Below are 25,921 nucleotides of genomic sequence, written 5' to 3'. Positions count from 1 at the left end.
CAATCCACACCACTTGTAGCACACAAATGTATATGCATAATCATTTTTTGCCCTAAAATCATGATTATTTCAAAAAAAAATTAAATAGTCACGATTTCAATGCAAAAAAATGTATATGCACAATAAGTAGTATGTACTAATATTTACCTTTTTAAGGTTATAACTTATAACAATCATATGACAAACCGTCCTTTCACATCTAATATATATAAATAAATAAAAAAAACAAGCTCAACTTATGGACCAAGTTTATATGTACTTTTTTCTTGGAGAATGTATCGGAGTTATGGACTGAAGAACATAAAAGGGCATTTCAGCAATTTAATTGAAGAACGTGAATAGCCTTGTAAATAAGTTTGGAATGCTTGCGAGTCCATTAAATCATGAGAAGTACGCAATGCATTAGTTGAATTGCACCAAAAGTCTCACTAACTTGTTGAATAAAAGATATATTTCTCATCTATATTAGACTCTTCCAAAATCTAGCAAATGAGCTTAGATTGTGTTTGGATGGCAAAGTTTGGATTTGGATTTGGATTTGGATTTGAAATCCATTGATTTTATTTGGTTCTTTAGAGAATTAGAGAATTTCTAAAACCAATTAGCTTATGCACTATACAATAGTCAAAACACAGAAAATTTCTTGTATTTTTTGTGTGTGTATGCGTATCTCTTATGTTATACCATTTCATCAATAAATAAATAAAAATTTTCATTTGGTATTGTTATTATCATATATCTCTTATGTTACTTTGTATATTTTATGCCATTATAAAATAAAATATATTATTTAATTAAGAGTCTTACTAACGAATGTTCTTAGGGCATTTGTTATTTAACCATTTTAGAAAATTTTTACTATTTTTATTGGAAATATAAAGTTATTAAAAAAGTTAATTACTTTTTTTCTTTTTGCATAAAAAGTTTCTAAAAATATTTGCTAAACCTATCATTTTACTCTTTTTCTATTAGGTTATCCGTTAACTTTTCCTTTTAATTTATCTAAAATTAATTTTTTAATATACATATGATGTTTTCTAAAACTATTATTATACTCTAATGTCTAATCTTTAATCTATTTAACAAAAAAGATTTTATTTACAATTTTTAAAGAATGTTGATTGTGATTAATATAATCTAAAGGAACATTACACATGACTTATTAAAAAAATATTTGTTTTGAATTATATAAACTGACTCATGAGTTTTTCTTATATAAAATAAAACAATGAAATGCATCATGTTGATATAAATGTATGTGTATTGTTTTAACTTTTATGGATTTAAAAAAAATATTGATATTTAAATTTAAAATGTCTGAATTCGTCACTTCGTGTACTGTATTAAAATGTTTTATAATATAACTTTTTTAATTGGTTAGAAAATAAATTTATTAGGATATATTGACCTTTATATAGTTTTCACATTTCACACATTCATGAGATGAAAAATTTGAATGTTAGTGTATCGCTTTTTCGGAAAACCAATGTTCGTATATCTTAAACTATATATAGAGGTTTGGTTGTTTTGGAATGATAGGAACGTGTTTGGAAATAGTTTATTTTTGTTAGCTTATTTGTATACTATTTATTAAAAAATATAATTTTTAGTAAGTTTTATGTTAAATGTGAGATTAAAAAAAAAAATATATATATATATATATATATATAAAACAAATAAGCTGGTTCTTTTGGCTTGGCTGTCTATGGTCTCTGTTGGTGCTTTGTCCTGCTGTTGTAACAATGGCAAAGAAGGAGTTGTTGAAGGAATATGAAGGTGATGAGTCCAACAAGAAGGAAGTGTCTCGCAGTGACTTCCCTCCAAACTTCTTCTTTGGCGTGGCCACTTCTGCCTATCAGGTGGAAGGAGCCTACAAGGAGGGTGGTAGTGGTCCAAGTATTTGGGATGCTTTTTCACACACTGAGGGAAAGATCGTTTACAAAAGCAATGGTGATGTGGCAGTGGATCAATATCATAGATACAAGGAAGATGTTGAACTTATAGCCAAGTTGGGATTCGAATATTATCGCTTTTCCATATCATGGTCTCGTATCTTCCCTGATGGTTTAGGAACCAAAATCAATGATGAAGGGATTAATTACTACAACAATCTTATTAATGCTCTTCTTGAAAAAGGTATCTAGCCTTGCATAACTTTGTACCATTGGGATCTTCCTTTGCATCTTCATGAGACAATGGGAGGGTGGTTGAATAAGCAAATTGTAAAATATTTTGCAATCTATGCAGACACTTGCTTTGCAAGTTTTGGTGATAGAGTAAAAATCTGGATTACAATTAATGAGCCCCTTCAAACTGCTGTGAATGGATATGATATGGGGGGATTTGCTCCTGGAAGATGTCAAGGTTCTTCAATAGAACCATATTTGGCTGCGCACCACCAGATCTTGGCCCATGCAGCAGCTGTTTCAATATACAGAAGCAAGTATAAGGACAAGCAAGGGGGACAAGTAGGCTTGGTGCTAGACTGTGAGTGGGCAGAGGCTAATTCAGAAAACAAATAAGCTGGGCCAAAGAGGCACATAATCACATTGATATATAATAATAAAAAAAAATCAATTTCTTAATTATTCAAAAATTCTGTAGACATGTCAAACAATTCTGATTTCAAGAAAGCGGTATTTTTTTTAGGAGGAAAGCTACTTTACCCGTGGATACAAAGGCAACCACACGAGGCAAAAGCAGCCTGCGTATGTATGTATCCACTAATACTATAGATGGAAATCATAATCAGGTCGTGGAAACATGACGTCTCCATGTATGCTCTTCTTTTATTAAAAGCTGGTCCCATCTCTGATCAATAATGAGAGAGAGATTGAGATTGAGATTGAGATACATGCATATAGCACGATTTCCATGATAGATCGTAAACTAGAACTAGATGGACACTCACACTAGTAGCTGAAACTGTCTATTGCCAAAGCAAAAAGATTCTTGCTGCTAAGTAAGTTTCTGTTTTTGAGTACATAGACATATCTTGTATATGGAGCATCTCAATGCACGTTTAATAATGAGAATCCTAAAAGCAACAACAATCTCTCAATTATGACATACCCAATTTTTTCTTTTTTGAAAAAAAATTGAAGAAATGGATGTTGCAGTGTTGCACAGTGCACATCAGAAATCAGAATCATTGCTAATTCTAATATTTAATTACATAATCTTTTTTCACAGCACACCATTACAGAGAGAGAACAACCACCTTGACACACTAAATTTCTTTTCGATCTTCCAGTAATACTAACTGCTGGTAGTGTCTCTTTAAGGTTAAGATACTTTTTAGAATCAAATATTGCACGTCTACACAAGAAGAGAGAGGTTTATAACTTAATGGACCTCTCTTAAAAATAATTTTAAAAAAAAGTTTCTACATAGAGAAATTAACTAATGGTGATCAGTGATTGAGAATATGAGATCATGGTTGATAGAGCTTATTTCCACATCTGCATTTCCAAGAGAGGAGATAGTAGCTATCATCTTCTCCCCGAGTTTTTGCACTGAAACCATTCCTTTCGTGAGGAATAACTAGAGTAGCCATGCAAGGTCTGCAATTTAAGCACTTGTTGACACAACCAGGTGGCTTTGATCCCAACACCATTTCACTTTGCTCTGTAGTCTCACCATAGCCAGAAGACAATGATTCAACTGCATGCCAAAACCACAAGAAACAAGCAACACCAACAACAGTGAAATGGAAGATGTAGCACAGTGCAGTGATAAATTCATAATGGCACAGATAGAGAGCAGTGAGATCAAGAAAGAAATGAAAAGGGGAAAGGAAAGCTTTCATATATACAGAACATATAAAGAGACAATACAATTAATTTGAAAGATGCATGCACTTTGGATTTTTTTTTTTTTTTTTCCTTCTAGTGTGAACATGAAGCAAAAAGCTGTGAACAGTTTTTTTTTACTGAAATGGGCTGGTTTTGCTTTACCTGATTTGGGAGGTAGAATTGTGATAGAAAAGATGAAAACCACAGTGACAGCAACTTTCAGGCCAAGTAGATAGGTTATTGGGGCCATAAGTTGTGATAAGTCCGAAAATATTTACTTCTGAATCTGATGTATGTTACAGTGAAGAATGGGATGTTGAGAAAGAAGAACAGGAGAAACTTTAAAAGGATTGGATCCTTGGGGTGGTTTGATAGATAGAAGAGAATTAATGGGTACAGTATTTATATAGTAGACAGAATTGAAGTCTGTTTCCTGTAGAAGAGACATTTCTCTGAAGCCATGGCATGCTCCCCAATTAAAAAACGTTTTCAGTAGAAAAATGTGTTTTCTTGGTCGTTTTGGGAAACTGGTGCACTGACTTTAGGTGGTGAATGACTGAATTGACCATTTGATAATGTTTAGGTGACTTGACTGAAATAATCTATAGTGACAGCTAGTAGTAACCCAAGTTACCTTTAATCACTAGGAAATTAAAATGCTTGCTGCAGCACCAATTAATATAATTGGATTTTCTTTCTCAGGAAAGGAAAAAAAAAAAAAAAAGGAATTGGATTTTCTTTAACTTCCTAGGATGTCTTATTTTTGCGATTGAAAAAGTGATTTTGTTGTCCTTGTTTACCATTTAAAGGCAAAAATAAAGACAAATAGGAGTAATTGTAGTTTGTTTTAGATGACGAAGTTAATTAAAATCAATAGGAGGGTCCCGAGGAGCACGAGCATGCACAAATGACTCCAACTTGGAAAGCGGAGTCTTTTGGCTGAATATTGTTAAATTTGAAGTTAATTTGTGTTATAGGTACTGTTCCAACTTAAAAGAGAGTAAATTTCGGCAATACCATTGCCGAAATTCAACAAAAGTAGGAGAGAGAAAGAGAAAAAGTAGGAGAGAGAAATTTTTGATTTTCGGCAATACCATCACCGAAATTCCTTTTGTCCATACTTGCTGCCTGAGTGGATGCTCGAAGTGTGAGTGCGCGCAAGGAAAACCAAACGTGGCAATGGCATTGCCGAAATAGGAGGGGAAATTTTTTTTTTTCCCTCCTATTTCGGCAATGCCATTGCCACATTTCACTTTTTTTTTTTTTTTTTTTAAGAAATGATATTTGCACACAATTTTTACAATAATTTTACAACATTTTCATAACAAATCACAGGTAATTAGTTATTATTAGTTAAAATTTAAATTTAACATTGAGATTACTTTTTTAATCTAACAATAACAACCTACCACTTAAAATTTGTTGTAAAAACATTGTAAAAATTGTGTGCACATATCATTTCTTAAAAAAAAAAAAAAAAAAAAAAAGTGAAATGTGGCAATGGCATTGCTGAAATAGGAGGGAAAAAAAAATTTCCCCTCCTATTTCGGCAATGCCATTGCCACATTTGGTTTTCCTTGCGCGCACTCATACTTCGAGCACCCACTCGGACAGCAGGTATGGGCAGAAGGAATTTCGGTGATGGTGTTGCCGAAAATCAAAAATTTCTCTCTCCCACTTTTTTTCTTTCTCTCTCCTATTTTTGTTGAATTTCAGCAATGGTATTGCCGAAATTCACTCTCTTTCCTCAGATTTCTAAATAAGTTGGAACAGTACCTATAACACAAATTAACTTCGAATTTAACAATATTCAACCAAAAGACTCAAAGAGTTTTAAGTAAAAAAATGAGGCTATTTTGGGTAATTGGATAATTACAAACTACTTATAAAAGAATATATATATATATATATATATAAGATAGGTATAATGATATGATTTGAAAATTTTCACAACTTCTAAGATGATTTGATTGATACTAATAAAAATAGGATTTTATTAACTAATATCCAAGGGGTATTCGTCTTTTGTACAATAAGTACTTTTAAAAAGTTTTTATAGAAAAAAAATATATATAATTGATTTTTTAACTGTTTTTTTTATATTTTCAATAAAAGTGGTATAATAAATTAGGAAATACTAACGGATACTGTTAAGGTAATGGTTTATAATCCATTTAAAAAAAATTTATGAGAAAAGAAAAAAAAAACAATTAATATGTTAACAGTTTTTTCCATTTCCTATAAAAGTGGTATCAAAACTTTCCTAAAATGGATTGTTAACCATTACCCTAAGGGTACCCATTAGCATGACTCAATATTTAAGTAATTATACCAATAATTATGAATATTATTATATTTCATTCTCAAAAAAAAAAATTATCATATTTAACATTATTGTATATATACTTTCCCAAAACTATCTCATGCTCTAAAGTATACATTCAAATTTTTTTTGTTGGGACAGATCAAGTAACATCTTAAATAAATTTATGTTAAAAGAAATTTTGATCCCTAAAATTTAGATAAATTTTAATTTTTGATAGATATAATAAATTTTGATTTTATGATTTCCCGTTAATGGTAATTTTTTTTTACTATTAAATAAAATTCTAATATATAATTTTCTTATTTTATGTAGACAGGCTTATTAATAAATTTTGCTTTTGTTTTTTTATAAGTTCTCAATCCTTAATTGATTAAAAGATATTTTATCACTTATATTTACAGGGATTGATGGTCATAAATTTTAGTTTGATTTTTGATGTGTAATTAAAAAGTCAAAATCACCCATAGGAGTTGTCCAAGAAAACTGCTTTCGTCTAATAAGAAGAAGATCATTGTCCAGAAGGAAATAGCAAAGTAGTATTACCAAGAAAGAGCAAGTTTGTCTATGTAAAAGGCACTTAGTAAATCCTAAGGTGTTCTCTGCAAATCAAGAACAGTTACATTATAATTCGCTTTCATAATTCACTTTTCCAATACTTGGGGTGAATTCTTTGAAATTCACTCCAGTCTCTCCCTTAAGTTTACATATCTTTCACGATGATAGTGACATCTAACAAGTAAATCGATTTCAAACTCTCTATAAAAGAGACTAAAGACTCTATTTGATAGAGGAGTTTGAGTAATATTGTTTATAATTTTTTTGAAATACATGCATGTTAGTGAAAAAATATATGTAATATTGATTAAAAACTAAAAATATATTGTTTAGATAGTCTACAAAAAGAGCCTAAATCCAAGCAAAGTTATGCACAACCATTCATCTAATTCTCATACTTGAATCCTTGAGAGATACAGAGTACAGACTTAATTGTCAGAGGTCTTTAGCGAGTTCCACCTCGGGGAAACTCTGATAATCTTTCTTCTTTTTTCAGGTTATTGAGCCACTTTAGTATACGGAGTTTGCAGCCTGGCTACTGGTTTCATACTTAATTCTACTTTAAATTCACATGAAATGATGAGATTTTTCATTATTTTTCCAATGGTAGCATGCATGATGGAATAAACTGTTTAAATGTACGGACGGAACTACTCTACAGAGTCGGTGACTGTGAAAATAGTAGGTATTTTAAAGCTAGACTCTAACACACAGTTTAGCACTGTTTGGGAGATTCTCAAATAAATTAATAAATAAAGAAATAAAAACAGTGTTTGAGGAACGCACTAGCTCTCTAAAGTACGGGTGGCGTCTTCTAATCACCATAAAGAGTCATAGAGAGACATCCAAAACGCACTGTCGTATTCAAAATGACAATACTGCCCCTCCGCAAACGTAAAAAGAGAAACGGTTAAAAAAGCTGTGGGCCTGGACCTTTCCATTAACTTTTTCTGTGTTTCTTTTGGACTTTCTCTCTCAGTAGCTCAGGTTCTTTATTTATTTATTTATTTTTCTACTTCAAGATGTGGAAAATTAACTGCCTCCTAGGAAAACTGCAAAGACTTTCTTTTAATTCAATTCAATCTCTGGCATTCCCAATGAACTATATTCAATTTTTGTTTTTGTTTTTTTATAAATAAATATTTCATGTATTGGTGTGCATGGAAAAAGTGAGAAGGTCAGACTGGAATTTTTATATATATTTTAAAAGACCTTGTTATGCAATGTTTAGACAAGTTGAGGTCGAATTTTATTGCGCTTTTTTTTTTTTTTTTTTTTTTTTTTTTTTTTTTTTTTTTTTGGGTTTAGTTAATGGCCTAAAAATTAGAGATGATAAAATTCAAGCTCGTCAATTTTGTGTCTGTTTGGAATTCGTTTATTTTGTTGAAATTAAAATTTTTTTACTGAAAGTATTGTAAATAAAGGTAAAAGTTAGCTGAAATAATACAGTGAGACTTATAAATAGTACCAAAGAGTGCAGTGAAACCTATAAATAATAGTAAAAATAAACTAAATAGTAAAATAAGTTGGTAAAAATAATTTTTGCCAAACACACACTTCATTGCAGCTAGCTAGCTATTCTAGATTCAATCAATCAGTGACACTTGCATTGTTTTACTACAATTTGCTACACATTATAACTCTACCCTAAGAACATCCACAGTAATGAAGTTAAAAATTTAGCTTTTTAGCTCCACCAAAAGTTACTTTATCTATTTTACTTACACATATGCTATAGCAGTGGATCTATTTTAGTTTTCAACACAATAAAATAATATAAACATCACAATAAAATAATATATTCCTACAATAAAATAATATATCCCACTACCCAAAAAACATCCACAACACTAACCACAACCACCTCTACCATCAGCCACAGTCACAACCACACCCACAACCACCACCACCACCATCAGTCCATAGCAGCAAAAAAAAAAAAAAAAAAAAAAAAAAAAACCACCAATCGAAATCTCCAATATTTTTCCTCAACCCAGACTAAACAAAATCATCAATCACAAATAAAATAAAAAATCACCAATCACAAAGCTGGGCTTCGGTGAGAAGGACAGTGTCAGCGTGGGCCTGATCGGTGGAAGAGAAGTGGGTCTAAGGTGGATGGGTCTGATCGGCGAAAAACCAAAGCAATGGTCTAATCAGCGTTAGGTGAGCATTGAGATGGAGGACTGGGCGGAAGTGTGGGTCTGATCAGCGGAAAACCAAAGCAATGGTCTGGGTGGAGGCGTTGAGTTAGAGACGTGGATCGGCAGAGCATGATTTAGGGTTTGGTGAGCGTTGAGATGGAGGACTGGCGGAGGCGTGGGTCGGAGACGTGGATCGACAGCTTGGGGCTTAGGTCGGCTTGGGCCGGTGACATTGAGGTCGGCGGAGGCGTGGGTTGGGGAGAGAGAGAGAGAGAGAGAGAGAGAGAGACTTTTTATTATTTTAATCAACTGACAAGAATAAAATATTTTTTTTTTAGCTCTCATGAACAGTGCACATCTATAGATAGATGTGCACTGTAGCAATGGAGCTAAAAAAGATAGATTTAGCTCCACTGCTAGAGCATGATTTTGGTGTTTAAGGAGTTAAAATATAGCAATATACTAATATAGCACCACTGCTGTAAATGCTTTAAGGATAGTCTATTACTCACTTAAAGGGTTAACAAAAAAAAGAACATTAATAGTGGAATGTAAATTAAGTATATAGTGTAGATAAAAAATGATTATAAATTTTCTCAAAAAATGGAAAATATTGCCATTTTAATTTTTTTTTTTTTTTTTTGCATTAAAATGTACATTTTACATTCCACTATTCATATAATATATAAACATTTGTCATATCAAAAACTAACTAACATAAGAGTTATTTTATTTATTTGTAAACTCTAAATGGTCCTATTGTAAAATAATTCATAAAATAAAGATGAAACTTTTTTTATAGATTTTTAAAGTGGATGTAAGTCATAATCACATCAAACTTTGATCTCTATCTCGTTCATTATTTACTCTAATAAGTTCATTGTATCCATTTGGATTTTTTTTTTTTTTTTGGGGTAAAATGAAGTTTAGGTGAGGGGAAGGCTACCAATATCAAGATTAGGGCAAGCTGTAGGCCTCAGAGAGAACTTACGTTGAACTTGTAGATGACCCACTAAGGAGGACTGCTGACAATAGGACTCGAATCTAAATCTTTTGGACAAAACATTCGAGCCTTACCAACTAAACCAACTCAGTTAGCATTCATTTGGATATTGTTGTATTTAGAAAGTAGGTTTTTTTATTCATGCTTTGATGGTCTTCAAAGCATGTTACATAATTCGAGAAGCCGCCTCTAGCTTGCATGTTGAGCGAGCAAGTGAGAAAGTCTGTTTCCCTACTCCCTAGTGTCCCACAGGGGCAAATCAATGGTGCGAAAATTGAGTGCAAGTTGCTGTATACCTGAGCAGAGAAAAGGAGCCACAGCCTAGGCGTCATTTGCTGCAACAACGATCGATGACACAACCACCTGTGAATCACTCTCACGGATGATATATCTCGCAGGCAAAGTCTGCAGCAAATAGAGATTTCCTTCCACCATGCTGTCATTCATTTCAGTTGGACCATATCGCCCACTGCACGCAAGTGAGATAACAGTAGCTAGAGTATTTAACCATTTATCCTGGCATGTGCTCATACAAACTGTGAGTTCAAAATTTGAAGATATTCAATATGTAGTTAAAGTAATCAAGTGATCAAGTTGAAATCACAGGATCCCCATTGATGCCGCTATGGAGTTCAAACCTTCACAAGGTTCTTAGAGTTAGTCGCAAGTTCCAGCAGTGAAGTGTGAGTGTATTATCTATGAGCATCTATATGATTGAACAATTCAAGGGTTTTGAGTTGTTAAGAGCATCCACATCAGTTCATGGATAATCTTGCAAAATACAAAAAACAGCTTTTTTTACACATTTTGATGAAAAAAACACCCACATTAGTGGGTGTAAAATTGTGTATAAATATACAAAAGCTACAGTAACTATGCATATATACACGGTAACTGTAACTCTTCTATACATTATTTTAATAATTTCTAATTTTGCTCCTTTTTTTCTCTCTTCTCCATCTGCAAAACTAACGCCCTCATCATCTGCTTCTTCCTCTGATACACACACTCCCACAGAAAAAATAAAAAATCAACAACAAAATCACCCACAAACACCATGTACAAAACCAAACACACCCACACATGGACACACCAACGAAGACAAAGAGAGTGGATCGGTGCTTGTGGTGGATCAACGTGCGTGGATCGGAGTTTCAGATCGACGTACTTGGATCTGCGTGCTTGGATCGAAGTTCTTCTCGCCATGCTTGGATCAGAGTTTCAGATGGAAATTTTAGATTGGAGTTTGAATTTCAGATGGAAATTTCAACTTGGATCGGAGTTTTAGATCGGCGTTGTGCTCCTTGCTTGGATCAAAATTTTAGAGAGTTTGGAATAGAGAGGAGTTTCAGAGAAGACTCTAGAATAGAGTCTCGTGAGTGGAGAGAGGGTTTGAGATAAAATAATAATAAGATAAGTGAGAAAATGATTATTTAAATAAAACAAATGATAAAATAGATAAACTGATATGGATATTTTGTAAAAATGAGTGTGTAAAATAGAAAAAGTAGGTTTTTAGTATAAAAATGGGTGTGTATAATACACAAACTGATGTGGTTGCTCTAAGAGGATTTTTTGTAGTAAGTTTATTTACTAAGTAGGGGCGGAGCTACATGCATGAGTGGGGCTCCTCCAAGATTTTAAAAATATTTTAATACCAAATATAAATATTTAACATTTCAATTATTAGCCTATAAAAATTGGACTTGGCCCCCTCAAATATTTGAGCTAGTCCAATGATACTCTTAAAAAAATTGTCCAATTGGTCTAGTGTTATAGAAAATTTTTTTTTTTTTTTTTTTTTTTTTTTTTTTTTGCTTTCTCACATTCATTTTTTATTGTAAAATGTGTTTTTGTATCTGTTAAAGTTTTGAATCATTCATGTCTTTGAATATTTCATTAGTTCAATTGAAAATTTTTTACTCACTTTGGTTGATAATTTGGTAACTTATATTAAAAATAAAAACTTTAAGGACTTATTATGGAGGATACTAAGTTATATGTGTGTATAGATATCTGTGCTTATACATGTTTCTAGAAATTTGTATAAGCTAATAAATTAATATCATAAGTTGACCCCCCAAATAAAAATTTCTAACTACGCCCTTGTTACCAAGTAGAGCCCAAGGACAAAGGTTTTTTTTTTTTTTTTTTACACTGAATCAGTAAACTTCTCTTAATTATAATGCATTATTTATTTGGGAAATGTTTCTCCTGTAGTAGTTTTTCTCTTGGAAAAGTTTTCCACTTCATCACCACATCATGTACTTTCCCTTATTTATTATGTTTGAATACTTTACCATATATGGGTGACAACATTGGTGTTGTTTAATTGTTTAATACCTAATTATTAGAAAAATGTTAAAGAGTGAATAATAAATTAACTCTTGATGTATTCACTTAAACATGGTATTAAAGTAGTAAAAATCCTTGAGTTCTACATAGAAATTGAAAAATATAAAATATAAGTTCATATGCTTATGGTTGGACATTGGATTGTGCTTTATGCTTGCATGGACTAACCCTCTTGTCCAATTAATAATATTTTATTATTTTATTTTTGAGTATGTAAGTCATTCCTAAGAATTATATGAGAAAATTTTTTGTACATAAACATATAGTCAAAAAGAGAGGAAGAAACATGCTGATAGGTGTCCAAGGACAAATTGGTCATGTGCATATTATACATGACCATTGTACACTTGTTGCTTTTTTTTTTTTTTGTCACCTAATCTTGTATGGTATATAACAAATCTTTTCCCTTTATTATATACTAATCATAATATATTATTGTGGATTCAAATGAATTTGTTGTCATTGAATAAAAAAATTTGAGATTAAAACCTGCATAAATTGAAATTCTTTTAGGCTTCAAAAAAAAAAAAAAAAATTATTACATCTTAAAAAAAATTATAAAATATTTGACGTTTAATTTATTGTTTTTGTTATTCATAAATAATAATAATAATAATAATAACCTTACTATTTTTGTTTAATTTTATTATCTAGAATCTCATGAGTGTGGAAAAGGTGTACGTACGGTGCACCATATCCTATTATCTCTAGGTAGACAATTTACAAACAACGCACTCACTCACTCAGTAACTACTTCAACGACCCAACTAATTTCACTAATGATACTTTTCAGAACTCAGTATCAGTACTCACTCACATAAACATGTATGTATATATCCACGCGTGCACGAAATTTGAAGACCTTCTTTATCTTTCTTTTATGATCTTATCCCTGCAGGCAGGAACGTACAGACCAACGGCCCTGATCCCACATCACCCTATCTTTACTTTGCTCCTCCAATCTAATGGCTGTGATGGCTTTACCAGTGTGTCCCTCTAGCCTCTGCTATCTGCGGCCTGCATCTGCATGGTCGGTGTAGCATCTAAAAGGGAAAAAAGGTATACAAGATTAGACCTACACCTTTAACTTCCTGATGCGTACGTACTTTGCTTTGCAATAATCAAGTACTGTTCAAATCATTAACGATAACGTCATCTTCTGCAGGATGGACCACTCACAGACTCAGACTCAGACTCACTGGTCATTTCATGACTCAGGTTCTGCTCCCAGATGTAACCAAACCAAAGGGCCTTTTTAGGAGCAATACAGATGCTACGTTCCTAAAAGAATTACCAAGTTTTTACTGATCCTATTGAACCATTACTACTAGGTTTTACTAATATTATTCTTTTACCGATCACTATTAATTAACAATATGCTATATTGATTGTGTGTGAAATTTTTTTTATGTTTATAGACTTTCTCTTAACTTAATATATGGTGAATTGATTAAAGTTGAGTTTTTATCGATCAATATCCGTAAGGTATCGCACAACATTCAATTAAAAGAGTATTTGTTTATGATTTTTGTTAATGGGAGATTGCACTTATGTTACAAAGGAATTTATTAGATCTCACTGCATTAGCAAGCAACAAAAATAAATAAACAAATATTTTTTTAACCAACTCATGTGCAACTACACCTAAGTAATCGATTACAATAAAATAAAATAAGTTGACCTTAATCATTGTCGTTCTCATTAACTAAACCTTTTGTGTGTGTGTTTGTTTTTTTTTTTTTCAATGCAATAGTACCCATTTGATAAAAATACTTTTTGCGTATTTCTCCTTAAACACTTAGGTTTAATTTTGTATTCTCCTTCACGAGTGCAATCAAACACCTGTTAACATATTCTATTAAAATATGTACTTTTTGTGAGAAATGGTTTGATTGTCCACAAAAGTTGTACGACTGTTTTGGAAATCACATCTTTAACAACTGCATCTTAGTTTCTAACCTTTTGTTTTGTAGGGTTGAAGGTTGCTTCAAGTTCCTAGCTCACAAGCAACACATCCTTGAATATCCTTTCAAATATCCCTCTCGATCTCTAGAAATCTGGGCAGAGTGACACTAATGGTCTGTTTGGATTGAGGGATAGAAAGTAGGAGTAGAGTAGAGTTGATCCAAAATTAGTATATTTTCAGTTAACTCTACTCTACTTCTCTCTACGTACTTTGCCTCCCTCCCCCCCTCAATCCAAACAGACCTTTATTGTTTACTAAGCGACTATTGAAGGCTAGGGTTAATTTAGCTTGATGATGCTCCTGGTCATTGCGTAGTTTGGGAGTTGTGGAGGGGCTTGCGCATTAATTTGAGGTATTTCTAAGGCTTTGGGAGCCAAGGTTGTTGTTTTTGAGAGAAGGTGTTGTTGACAGACATGATCAACAATTACTTAACGTCTCTCTTCAAAATCTTTATTGAATATGCAAGTGTCCCTTGGAATTGCGAAGTTGCGAACCCCTTATATATTTAAAGAGGGGGGAGTCAAGGTTGTTCTCTTTGAATCAATTTCAAACTCTCCAATATTGGAATTGTAGCATTTTTTTTTCTCCCATAACGATTGGATAAAGTACTCATATAAAAAAAATTGCAAAAACAAAAATAGCATCAGGACATTGAATAGTCAATTGGAATTCTTAATGTGTTGATTGGCACTCTAATTTTTTTTTTTTTCAAAGTATCGATTCACAATTTGACTCAAGATGTCTGATCTTTGTAAATCTTTTTTTTTTTTTTTTTTTTGATAAACACACTGCAAACTTTTATTAATAAAACATCACAAACCAATTACATCTTAGATAAGAGCTTGCTGAATACAGCTAGGAATCTCTTCAATCCAAATTACATCATTGACATAGTTTAGAGCTTGTCTTGCTAGAATATGTGCTGGCTTATTGCCTGATCTACGCACATGAGAAAAATTAACAACATCAATTTCAGCTCCTATGACATGAATGCCCTCCACAATAGCAGCAACATATGTGGGTGGTATTGAAATTCCTTTGAGAGCATTAGAAATGGTCGATCTTTGTAAATCTGTTTCAATTTTCTTCGATTTTATGATCATTTTTTAGGATAAATATGACTTTGGACTTGATTTTTAGCTTATTCAAGGTTAGATGTTATGAATATTTAGGAACTTTTAAATTTAATTAAAAAACTTATTTCCAAGTTAATTAACAAAAAAATATAAAGGAAAAAAAAAACCAAGTGATTAAATAGAATTAAATTATCCTATTTAAGCATGTGCATCCTTATCCTAAGCTTAAACTAATAGAATTGTGACACACAATCAATTATAATTAATCATTTAGAGAACCAATCATTATTCATTAGATAATCACAAGTGTACGATTTTAATTGCAAAGATGTACATTAATCGTTAAAATCTTGATTATGCTTAATTTTGCAAATCGGTGGTCAGATTTAAGAACGTGAGGTTTTTTTTTTAATTATATCATTAAGACTTATAGATTCATTTTAAATAAGTTCTTAATTATTTAATAGTTACAATGATAAATTAGCCTTTTTGTCATATAATGACAGTTTTGTTCATAGTACACAGTGAAATTAAATGAAGGTTGCAAAATGAGATGTCTACACTAGCCCAATGGTCTTTTTTACTATTTCATGAGATAGAAGGAACATTTTAGCTATATCCTTTCCAGGATGAATGTTGTTGGATTATGGGATGGCTATCATATGTGGGCTAAGATTTTAGTTATGAATTTATAAATTGTGTTGCAGTAGAAAATATGTCGAAAAATCCCCATAACTGATGGATTTGGCACTCTTAGGACTAAAGTGCGGATTGTGGTCTTCACTCCCCCAACAAGATTTCCTATAACCCCAAAAAATGAAAAAAGAAAAAAGAAAAAGAAAAAAGAGAGACGAAAATGGATGGCAGAATGCAGATACCTCATCTTCTTGAGTGATAAGAGAAGCCTTCTTAAAAAAAAAAAAAGACTCATATATATATATATGGTTATTGCGTGCATTAACACACGCACTGTACACACATGATTTTAACTAAAATCGTGACCTCTTGTGACAGATTTCACTCTCTTTTTCAAAAAAAAAAATATATATATATATATATATATTTTTTTTGCCAAATGATGGATTTTACACATCACATCCGAGAAAAGCTTCTTGTTTGAAACACCAAGATTCTGCTAGAAGTCCACTGTCAAGTGTCAACTCTTTGATCTGTCGAGGATCTCCGGCCAAGTTCCTGCGTTGACTATATTGCAATCAATTGTGATGGAATTACTCACATCTGTAATCTTTACAACTCTATAGCAGAAGGTAGTATTAAAAAGTTGGGAATTGTTAAGGGAGATGTTTAGTATATACAATTAAAAATATGTGTTTTGTTATTTGAAAATATTTATGAAAATACGTATGGGTGAAAAAGTGTATGAAAATGCGTGTAATATTGTTTAAAAACTGAAAATGTGTTTGAGTGGGTGTACCAAACACCCCCTAAGAGCATCTTTAGCAATTTCTTCAAATTTTTGTACTAGTGAGTGAACAGTAACTTTTACTTTTTATCTACCTAGTTTATAAAATATATTTTCCAACAGATTCTCTATATTTTCTCTATTCCATTAAAATATTATTTCTTCATTATTTATTTAATATTTTTTTAATTTTTCCCTTATTCATGCTGGCACAAAAAAGTTAGCTTTGGAATTTTTTAATGTGATAAATTCTTTTCCTAATTTACAGTAACTCATCAAGTTTGATGAGTTACTATTTATGAGCAAAAAACCTTTTGAGATATAGAGAGATTGTTAGAGCAATGAATTATGGTTTCATTCTCTATTATAGAGAAAATTTTGGGTTTAGCGACACTGTTGAAAATGCTCTAAGATGCTTGTTAAGGTGCAAAAAGGACAAGAAAAATTGTTAGAAAAAAGGCTAAAAAGACATCAAGCAGTACTTATAAAACTAATAAAATAAGATAAAACTGTAAAAAAGACAAAAAATTATCAGAAAATTTTCAAAAATGTTATTGTTAACACAACCCTAAAAAGTTTGGCCATTTATTTCTAGTTTCTTTCTTCATAGGCCTCTGTAGCTGTCCTAAAGGACAAATATTCGTGCATGCATTCCCTTTTTTCTAGTATAAACTCAACTTGACCTCAATGATGAAAGAAATATTCCTGAGCATTTTCAAGCTTCATTCTAGTATAAGAGACCTTCTAAAATAAATAAGCAACCATACACCTCTTTTTTGATCATCTTCTAGACTTTGAGATTGACATATAATCTGTACAGTGGAAACCATGCACCTTTACTTCCTAGGCTTATAATGCATCAAATCTAAAAACTTACCATCAACAGCCTGATAATTTAGGAAATTAAAGGGCTTTAGGCCATAGCTCTTTTTGATGGAAAAATATACCCTGCATTAGGTATATGTTTCCTCTCTTTCATAACTTGTGGATCTCATAATTTAGGAAACTGAAAGGCTTTAAGCCATAGTTCTTCTTGACAGATACTGGAACTCACTAGCTGTGAGAGAAATGAAATATATATCTGATGCAGGGTATACTTTTTCCTTCGGACAAAACTTAAATACAGTATCTTATATACTGTTCTTTAAGTTCTTCTCTTCAAATTCAGCCATGTGGTTATTTAACTAAAAAATATACTTCCAACCCATGAAAAAAAAATTTACATGACAGAATCTTAAAAAAAGAACCTAAAGAACAGCACCTAAATACTATACCTAAGTATTCTCTTTTCTCTCTTAACACCAAGTGAAATCAATGCAGGTGAATGATATGATATACCTATTAAAGAAGTCAACAATAGCCTACTCAAATTGTGAAATCCATTTCATATTTCCCATGACCCGGTCCAATTTCCTAGTTATAAAGACCCTACCCTATTTCCTACTTATAAAGACTCTACCTTATTTAATTAAAAAATACATTTCTAATCTATGAGAAAAAATCTATATAGTAGAATTTTAAGAAGAAAAATGCTAATGAGTACCCTTAGCGTACTAATTAAGAATCCAGTTAAAGAAAGTTTTTATCGGAAAGGAAAAAAAAAACAATTAATGTTTTGACAATTTTTTTCATTTTTCATAAAAATGATGTCAAAACTTTCCTAAAATTGATTGTTAATGAGTGCCTCACTCGTTAGCACGACCCTTTTAAGAAAAAAAACTTAAAGATCAGTACCTAAATACTGTATCTAACTATTCTCTTTTCCCACTTAACACCAGGTGAAATCAATGCAGGTGAATGATCTGATATACCTGTTAAAGTAGTCAACAGTAGCCTACTCAAATTGTGAAATCCATTTCATATTTCCCATGACCCGGTCCAATTTCCAAGTTATAAAGACCCTACCCTATCTCCTATTACACCAAGTACAAAAACAACTAATAAAGCGTATTCCATGACTGCAATGATGTACATGCATGCATTGTCCAAATTCATTTGCATATACCAAGCCCCTCTCCCATCTTTCCATCAATATGTTTTCAACATTAAGATCTCCGGTCAACATCCATACTTAGTCCTGTACCTGAGCCTTAAAGAGCTCAAGATCCCTCTATAGCTTTCTTCTTCCAACTCTATTGTTGGTGATGTAAATTAGACAGCACAGACTTTCTTTGAGCAGAGAAATTGCCAGAAATCATTTAGACTTTTTACATTCCATATTAGAATTTTCATATTAAGGGTCCATTTGGACACCGTTTATTTTACTGAAAACTAAAAATTGAAAATACTGTAACAAAATAATTTTTAAATATGTGAATAGTATCGTGGGATCCATTTTTAATTAAAAAATGAGGTTTATGAGTTCCGTGAATAGTGCACAAGACCCACTGAACAGTCATAGAATGCGCTTTTCAGCACCAAAAAAAAAAAAAAAAAGGTCAAACGCAAGATGCTGGCATTATAAGCTGTATCCATACGCTACTTAAATGATTAGGAGGGAGTCTTTACTCTCTCTTCATCAAATTCACCCTAACCACTGATATTTTTGCTTCCCTCTATCATTTTTTCCCTTGCTATTTCATAATGCACCACCCAAAGCAGACTTATAACTTTGGCTACTTGAATTTAATTTCCTGGGCTCCTTCCGAACTAAAATTAGTGATAAAAACTTAAAAGAGTACTAAAAAAATAAACTTATCTCTTCCATATGCGAAACTCACACACATACAAATATTTGCTAAAATGTACATATATACCGCCCTGTGGCATAATACAGTTCTATTAATTAACACCCCTCCAATGATTCTAATCAATCAATTCTATCCACTTCCAGTCAAAGAAAATTAGTCACATGAAATGGACGTGCTACGCTACCACACTAACTTTTCCACAAAAAACTTCGTGAACTTTTCCACTCTCAATTCAAAAGCCTAGATAAGTCAAACCCCATTGTTTCTGAAGGAATAAACACAAACAAACCAACCTGGTGGAAAAACCTTCACTCACTAGTTCCCACCGCTACCTTATATTGATCATACAAACAAGAAGATTCATCATTGACCAGACCATTCTATGATTGTATAATCTTCCAGATGGGTTCACAGTCACATTGATAAGTATCCATCGTGCGACATGGCTTTCGCTACATAGAAATTAATCACTAGAACACTACTTTAGAGGCTGTGATTACCAGCTAGCATGGATATCAGTTACAAGATGAAGTACTCCTTGAGAAATATTCTTACTGTTGTATTTCTTTTTAACTCTTTTGTCCTTGTTGGGGTCTTCATTTTTCGGGATAGGGTGCATAGAGTGCAACAACAAATCAGGTCTTGTTACCAAGCTTGATCTTTTAAACACATTTATGAACTCATGGCTCGGTGCCGGTGGTGAGATTAAGATAAGTTCTTCTTTAATTAACTTGAAATATTTAAATTACTTGGATATGGGGGGATTATTTGAATCCCCGAAGGCATTATTCGAATCCCTGAATTTTTTGGCATGCTAGAAAACTTGATGTTTCTCAATCTCTCTTTTGCAAACTTTTATGGGGAAATTCCTCATCATCTTGACAATTGGTCGAGACTGTTACGTGCACAAGTTGTTGCAGGGCAGGTGGGATCTTTGAAGATTGGTAGCTGTGGTGTTTCCTTGATTTGTGCCAAGATAGTTGGTATTTGAATGTTATGTTAGTTGTAGTTTTTTAACGTTGAGTTATTATTTTGTTCTAGCTTTTAGGATTTGGAGTCTGTTGTTATTTAGTTCTATTTTTTAGGAGTTGTAGTTTAAGAGGATCACGATTGTGTTAGTGGTCCTGATTTTACGCTTTGGAACGTTACCATCTACTTGTATAAATTCAGCAGCTATTGGAATAAAAGTCATCAGAAAATTTATCATCCAAACTTATCTTTTAAGGAGGTTGGATTACCTCGAATCAATCCAGAAATTATCCATTGTTTCCTATTTAAATTCCACAAATAGGCCATCATAGGTAACGATAAGGAGATATACATACCAGACTGCAAGCTGAAAATTTGGATTGGCTGTCAAGTCTCTCTTCTTTGAAGTACTTGGATACGGGGAGACTAAATCTTAGCAGTGTGGGAGCAAATTGGCTGCATGCAATTAATATGCTTCCTTTCCTTCTTGAATTATATTTAGATTTGTGTGACCTTGAAAGCTTTCCACCTTCCTTTCCATTCGTTAATTTTACTTCTCTTTTTTTCCTTGATTTATCAAGCAACCACTTTAACACTTCCATACCTCAGTGGCTATTTAATCTTACCAGCCTCACAAAACTTGATCTAAGCTATAATGCTTTACATGGTACCATTTCATACGATTTTGTGAACCTAAGAAATCTTGAGCACCTTGATTTGCAAGATCAATACATTGGAGGTCAATTGCCAAAGCTTTTTTGGAAATTTTTGTAAATTGAAGACTCTAGATCTTTCATTTAGCAATTTTAGCGGCACTATGGATGGATTCTTAGGTAATTTCTCAGCATGCATGAACAATAGATTAGAGTCCCTAGATTTAGGTGATAATTAGCTGGTAGGAAACATTCCTGATTCATTCAGGAGACTTGGAAACTTGAGATACCTCAATCTCCAATACAACTCTATTTGGGGTTCAATTCCAGCTTCTATTGGCACCTTGTCATCCTTGCAGCAGTTGGACCTCTCTTTAATAAGATGAATGGAACCATTCCTACAAGTATTGGACAACTTTTAGAGTTGATCAATTTAAATCTCCAAGAGAATTCTTGGAAAGGTGTTATCACAGAAGCCCAATTGATGAATCTCACAAGACTAGAAGAATTTATACTAACAACAGCTACAAACCAGTCTCTAGTTTTCAATGTGACATACGTTTGGGTTCCTACATTTAGGCTCAAATATCTTGAACTAGAAAGTTGTCTCATTGGTCCCAAATTTCCTGTATAACTTCAAGTTCAAAGTGAGCTTACCTCTGTCACTCTTAACAATATTGGCATCTCAAAAACCATACCTAAAGAATGATTCTCTAAGATATCTTCTCAACTCACTCACTTGGATCTATCCAACAATCAGATCATGGGGAAGTTGTCGTACCAATTACTATTGTTAGGACATATGTGAATCATGTTGAATCATGTTAGGAACATATGTTAATATAGAATTAGCTAATCCTTTGACAAAATGCACTTTACTTACAATTGGATAGATTTAGGATGTGTTTAATGTTTCAAGGAACAAGGTTTCAAATTCAAGTGTTAAAACCATGCAAGTCTGTCTAAAAATCAAGTGAAAAAGTGCTGGATTTTAAAGCTCGACAGCTAGTATATATCGAGGTTTAAAAAGCTATTTCAGCCTGATACTCGATAGCTGCTCGACAGATAGGATATCTATCAAGATTAAGAAAATCAGTTTTTCAGATCTGATTTCACTCCAATCCGTGTATAGATGTTTGGGCTTTCTTTTCTCACAACCCTAAATATATATAAGGATTGTTTTAAGGGCCATCATAGCTAATGCACCTCAATGCAAAAGTTTTTCACTAGCATATTGTGAACCGGAGACATATGTCCTAGTTCATCTTTCTCTTTAAGAAACTACTGTGTTTGTACACCGTAGGGTTTTGTAACCAAGGAGTTTTGTGATCTTCATCGTGTTAATGAATTGAAGAACTTTGCAGCCAACATCTTTCTCAAGTTGGTGTGTAAGCCGCGTACTGGGATCTGCACATCAAATTGGTTAGTCATGTACTGGGAGTCATGCATTGAAAGGAAAGATTGTCACTACAGAATAAGTCCAATTGGGTATTAGGGTAAGGGTTTGTTGAGGTCTAAAAGGGGTCATAATAAAAATAAGCCCAAGAAAAAATGGAAGAGCAAGTCAAGCCCAAAAGGAAGAATCTCAGGCTAAGCCCAAAATAATAGGCACGGATGACCCATGGGGATAAAAGGAAGGCCCAGAGGATCCTGCAGCCCAGAAAAGGAAGAAACATCCCAAAAAAGACCACGGCAAAAAAATATAAAGAAACAAGGATCCTCAAATCCCTTCAAGCACAAATAAAAAAGGAAGACTGGGACAGATCGGTAGAAAGAAGACAGGAAAAGAAAAAAAACAAGAAACGCGAGCGACCTTTCATGGCACAGACAGCAAAAGGGCCTCGGGAAACCAGGACAGGGAAGAAAGAATGGCAACGAATGACTTTCAAAAATGGCAGAACAGGATTCCGCCCAAATAGGAAAGAAAGGAATACGCCAGAAATGGGGATACCGAGAAGGGCATACCTCAGTACGTCCCAAAGAGGATGGCCAACCAGAAGCTTTCGAAGGAATCAGAACCAAGAGAAGGAAAGAGTGAGAGAAAACGGCAAAGGGACTTACCGAGGCGACAGAGACAGAACATGCTCTGTTTGCAAAAGAACAAAACAGGGGAACCCAGGACACCCAGAAAAACTCCATTATAAAAGGAGGGGACGGGTTGTGAAGAAGGCAGCGAGAAAAAAAGGAAAGAAGCACAAAAAAAGAAGAAACTCTCTAGAAAGAACCATCAGAAAAATCCACCCAGAAAGAAAATACTAAGGAAAGAACGAAATACTTTTTTCCCGATATCCTGTAAAGGCCACTATTGCACATACTCGGATCCAACGGGAATCAAACTTTGCAAGTTTTGAAGGCTTAAATAGCCATTCAAGACTGCAATTTTTGAGCTTGATTGGACCTTGTATCACGTCCTAGTGAGCTTTCTGTAATCAAACAGATAATTTGTTAATGAAATACTGCTTCATAACTCCCAGGATCCCACAGCACCTTTTCTTTATCGTTTTGCTAATCCTGTCTTTCTTCTGAATTTACGTTGTTAACATTTTTGGCATTCTACAATATCCTTATTTGTCATTTTTTTTTGTATATTGTCAGGAGTACTCTCTGCACCTACTTGATTCTTAAACAGTTCGTTAGCTGCGGTGAGTCAAGGCCCGGTCCACCAAATCCCTCTCTTTTATTTAGGCCCGGGATCCTTGGGCCTGAGTATCCTAAAAAAGGGCACTCTCACATTTTGGCGACTCCGCTGGGGAGTAGAAGAAAGAGAACTGGCTAAGAAAAGAAGCCAGAGATACCAGCAAAGAATGACCAGAGCATATGCACAAGCAGTACGCCTAAGAGTGTTCAGTAAAGGGCAATTAGTGCTAAGGATGGCGGAGCATGTGAGGAGGAACCTGCCAGGGCCTTCCAAGTTCACCCCAAAATGGGAAGGACCTTACATCATCAATGCAGCTCATGAAAGTGGGTATTATTACCTTGCCAAAGAAGATGGAACAGTCCTGACAGAGCACATAAACGGGAAATGGCTGAAGCAATATTATGCATAAGGACAAGGGGATCCCGGTACCTCAGGGTCCTTTCACCAGCTTCACTATCTGCTAAGTTCCTTTTATTTTTTGTCTTTTTCAGCCTTTATCATGAATTTTAGTCTAAGATAATTTTGTTCAGGAACATGTGATAGATTGACACTTTGTGGTCAATACTGCACCAAAAGACTTTTCTTTGTTCCTTGAAAATGACTATGTTTTAATGAAATTCCTGTTTCTTCAACATTTAAGTTTTTCATACTACAAAAAAAAAAAAAAAACAAAGTTTGGATAAATTTAAGGAAGGATACCTGAGTCAAAAAAAAAAGGGGAGAGTGTGTAATACCCTTTTACATATGGCCCAGGATTCACCCCATAAATAATTTCAAATATCCCACAAACAGTCCCAAGTGCATAGGTCTAGGATCACAGAATAAAAGCAAAATATCTAGGATACCTAGCCTAGCACTTGGCAAAAGGGGAACCTGTCAAAGTTCATGAACTGGGACCGTATCTCAAAAAAAAAAATGTACATAAAGAAGGATACCAGTGTACCCAGTTCAGTACTTACACAATAGATTACCGGGTACCTGGACCAGAATTTACAGAGAAACCTGTGAAGACCATGGTCCAGGACTCAGGAAAGAAAAGAGCCATAGGAAAGAAAAGGCAATATACCAAAGAAAAAGGTAGATTCACATACTGAAAAAAAAAGAGAAGCAGTTTTGAAACACAAAAGAGAAAGAAAAGAGCAGAACAATGTTCAAAAAAAAAAAAAAAAAACTTATACAATCCCAAATTGTTTATGTAAATCTAAAAAAGAAGGCTAAGGAATGAGGCCGGCCAACAGGGAGGCATCCGGAGAAATAACAGGCACAGTCAAAGTAGAAAGGATCCTCTGCCGCTTGACCTTCAAGTCTTGTAAAACCTTGTGAGCACGAGCCAAAGTTTCCTCAGCAGCAGCTATCTCAGTGTCTATACTCTTGAAAGATTGCCTCTGAAACAGCATATGGGCCAGCAGACGCAAGTGATCCAGTAGAAAAGACAAGTTAAACTTGGCCTCTAGAAGGTCTTGCACCACCCCTCTCCACTCCAGAAGCTTTTCTTCAGACAAGGAATCTACAGAGGAATTCCTTAGGGAAATCAGCACAGCACACAGCAACTCCATTAAAATATTGCCTAGAAAAACGCCTCCCCTGAAGCCGCTGGTGAAATCCCCGTGACTCTTAAGCAGACTCTCTAGCAGCGGCAAGCCTTCCACAGGAACAGAGAAACGCAGGAAGCTGCCATAAGAAGACCCAAAAACATGGAAGTGGTTGGCAGGAAGACTGTTGAATTCCAAGAGATCAAAGCGAGCCAGAAAAGAAGAAAGCCTTGAATCAAGATCTGAGGCAGTCATCTTCGAGGCATCCCCCATCACTGTGTCACCACTTGCAGAAACAGGGGGACTTGCAGCCTTTTGCTCTGGACGAAGGTCAGCAACTTGAACAGGTCTCACAATTCCTTCAGGAATAACAGGCTCAGAACCTGCAAAGCCTGTATCAATATTCAAAAAAAAAGAGGAGAAAAGAAAAGAAGAGGAAGAACAGATTTAGTCTTAAAAAAAAAGGGGAGAAAAAGAAGAACAAACCGGTTCCAGCTTCTTGGGGCAGAGCCTCTTCTTCCTGATCTCCTGACTTCCCCGAAGATTCTGGGAAGGAACATAAGGCAAGTTGAAGAAAAGGTGAAGGACCAATGGCAAAGTGGCTAAAAGAAGGGATAGATGCAGGGGGCTTCGACATATATAAAAAGAAAAGGAGGAGAAAGAAAGGGAAACACGATGGGAGTAGCTTGCACTCACCTTTTGAGCTCTCTGATTCTAAAGAAGAGGCAACACTGGGAGCGGATTTCTCACTGGTTTGACCTAAAAGGAAAAGGAAAAGGAGGAACTCAAGAAAAAAA

At 33.8% G+C, this 25,921-nt stretch overlaps 1 protein-coding gene and 1 pseudogene across 2 annotated transcripts; one reads left to right on the top strand and one right to left on the bottom strand.

Moving 5' to 3' along the window:
• The first annotated feature begins 1,742 nt into the window (after positions 1-1,742).
• LOC115992285 lies at positions 1,743-2,522 on the top strand (annotated as a pseudogene). The gene has a single exon (XR_004092472.1). The product of XR_004092472.1 is annotated as a beta-glucosidase 42-like (transcript).
• A 613-nt stretch (positions 2,523-3,135) lies between these two features.
• Positions 3,136-4,246, bottom strand: LOC115993119 (EPIDERMAL PATTERNING FACTOR-like protein 8). The gene is made up of 2 exons (XM_031117396.1): positions 3,957-4,246; positions 3,136-3,663 (listed from the first exon to the last, which is right to left on the bottom strand). Exons 1-2 carry the CDS (start codon positions 4,042-4,044, stop codon positions 3,434-3,436), a joined length of 318 nt encoding a protein of 105 aa, XP_030973256.1. The 5' UTR covers positions 4,045-4,246; the 3' UTR covers positions 3,136-3,433.
• Between the last annotated feature and the right edge of the window lie 21,675 nt (positions 4,247-25,921).

Source organism: Quercus lobata, chromosome 5 (assembly GCF_001633185.2).
Source record: "Quercus lobata isolate SW786 chromosome 5, ValleyOak3.0 Primary Assembly, whole genome shotgun sequence".
Classification (NCBI taxonomy): Eukaryota; Viridiplantae; Streptophyta; class Magnoliopsida; order Fagales; family Fagaceae; genus Quercus; species Quercus lobata.
Note: the sequence above shows the minus strand (reverse complement) of the source record. Positions and strands in the feature narration are given on the sequence as shown.

Excerpts from the sequence above, each read along its gene's own strand:
- LOC115993119 (XM_031117396.1), bottom strand. The coding sequence starts at position 4,044 with ATGGCCCCAATAACCTATCTACTTGGCCTGAAAGTTGCTGTCACTGTG. Across the intron at positions 3,664-3,956 it reads AATTCTACCTCCCAAATCAG|TTGAATCATTGTCTTCTGGC; the intron begins GTAAAGCAAAAC and ends TTTGGCATGCAG.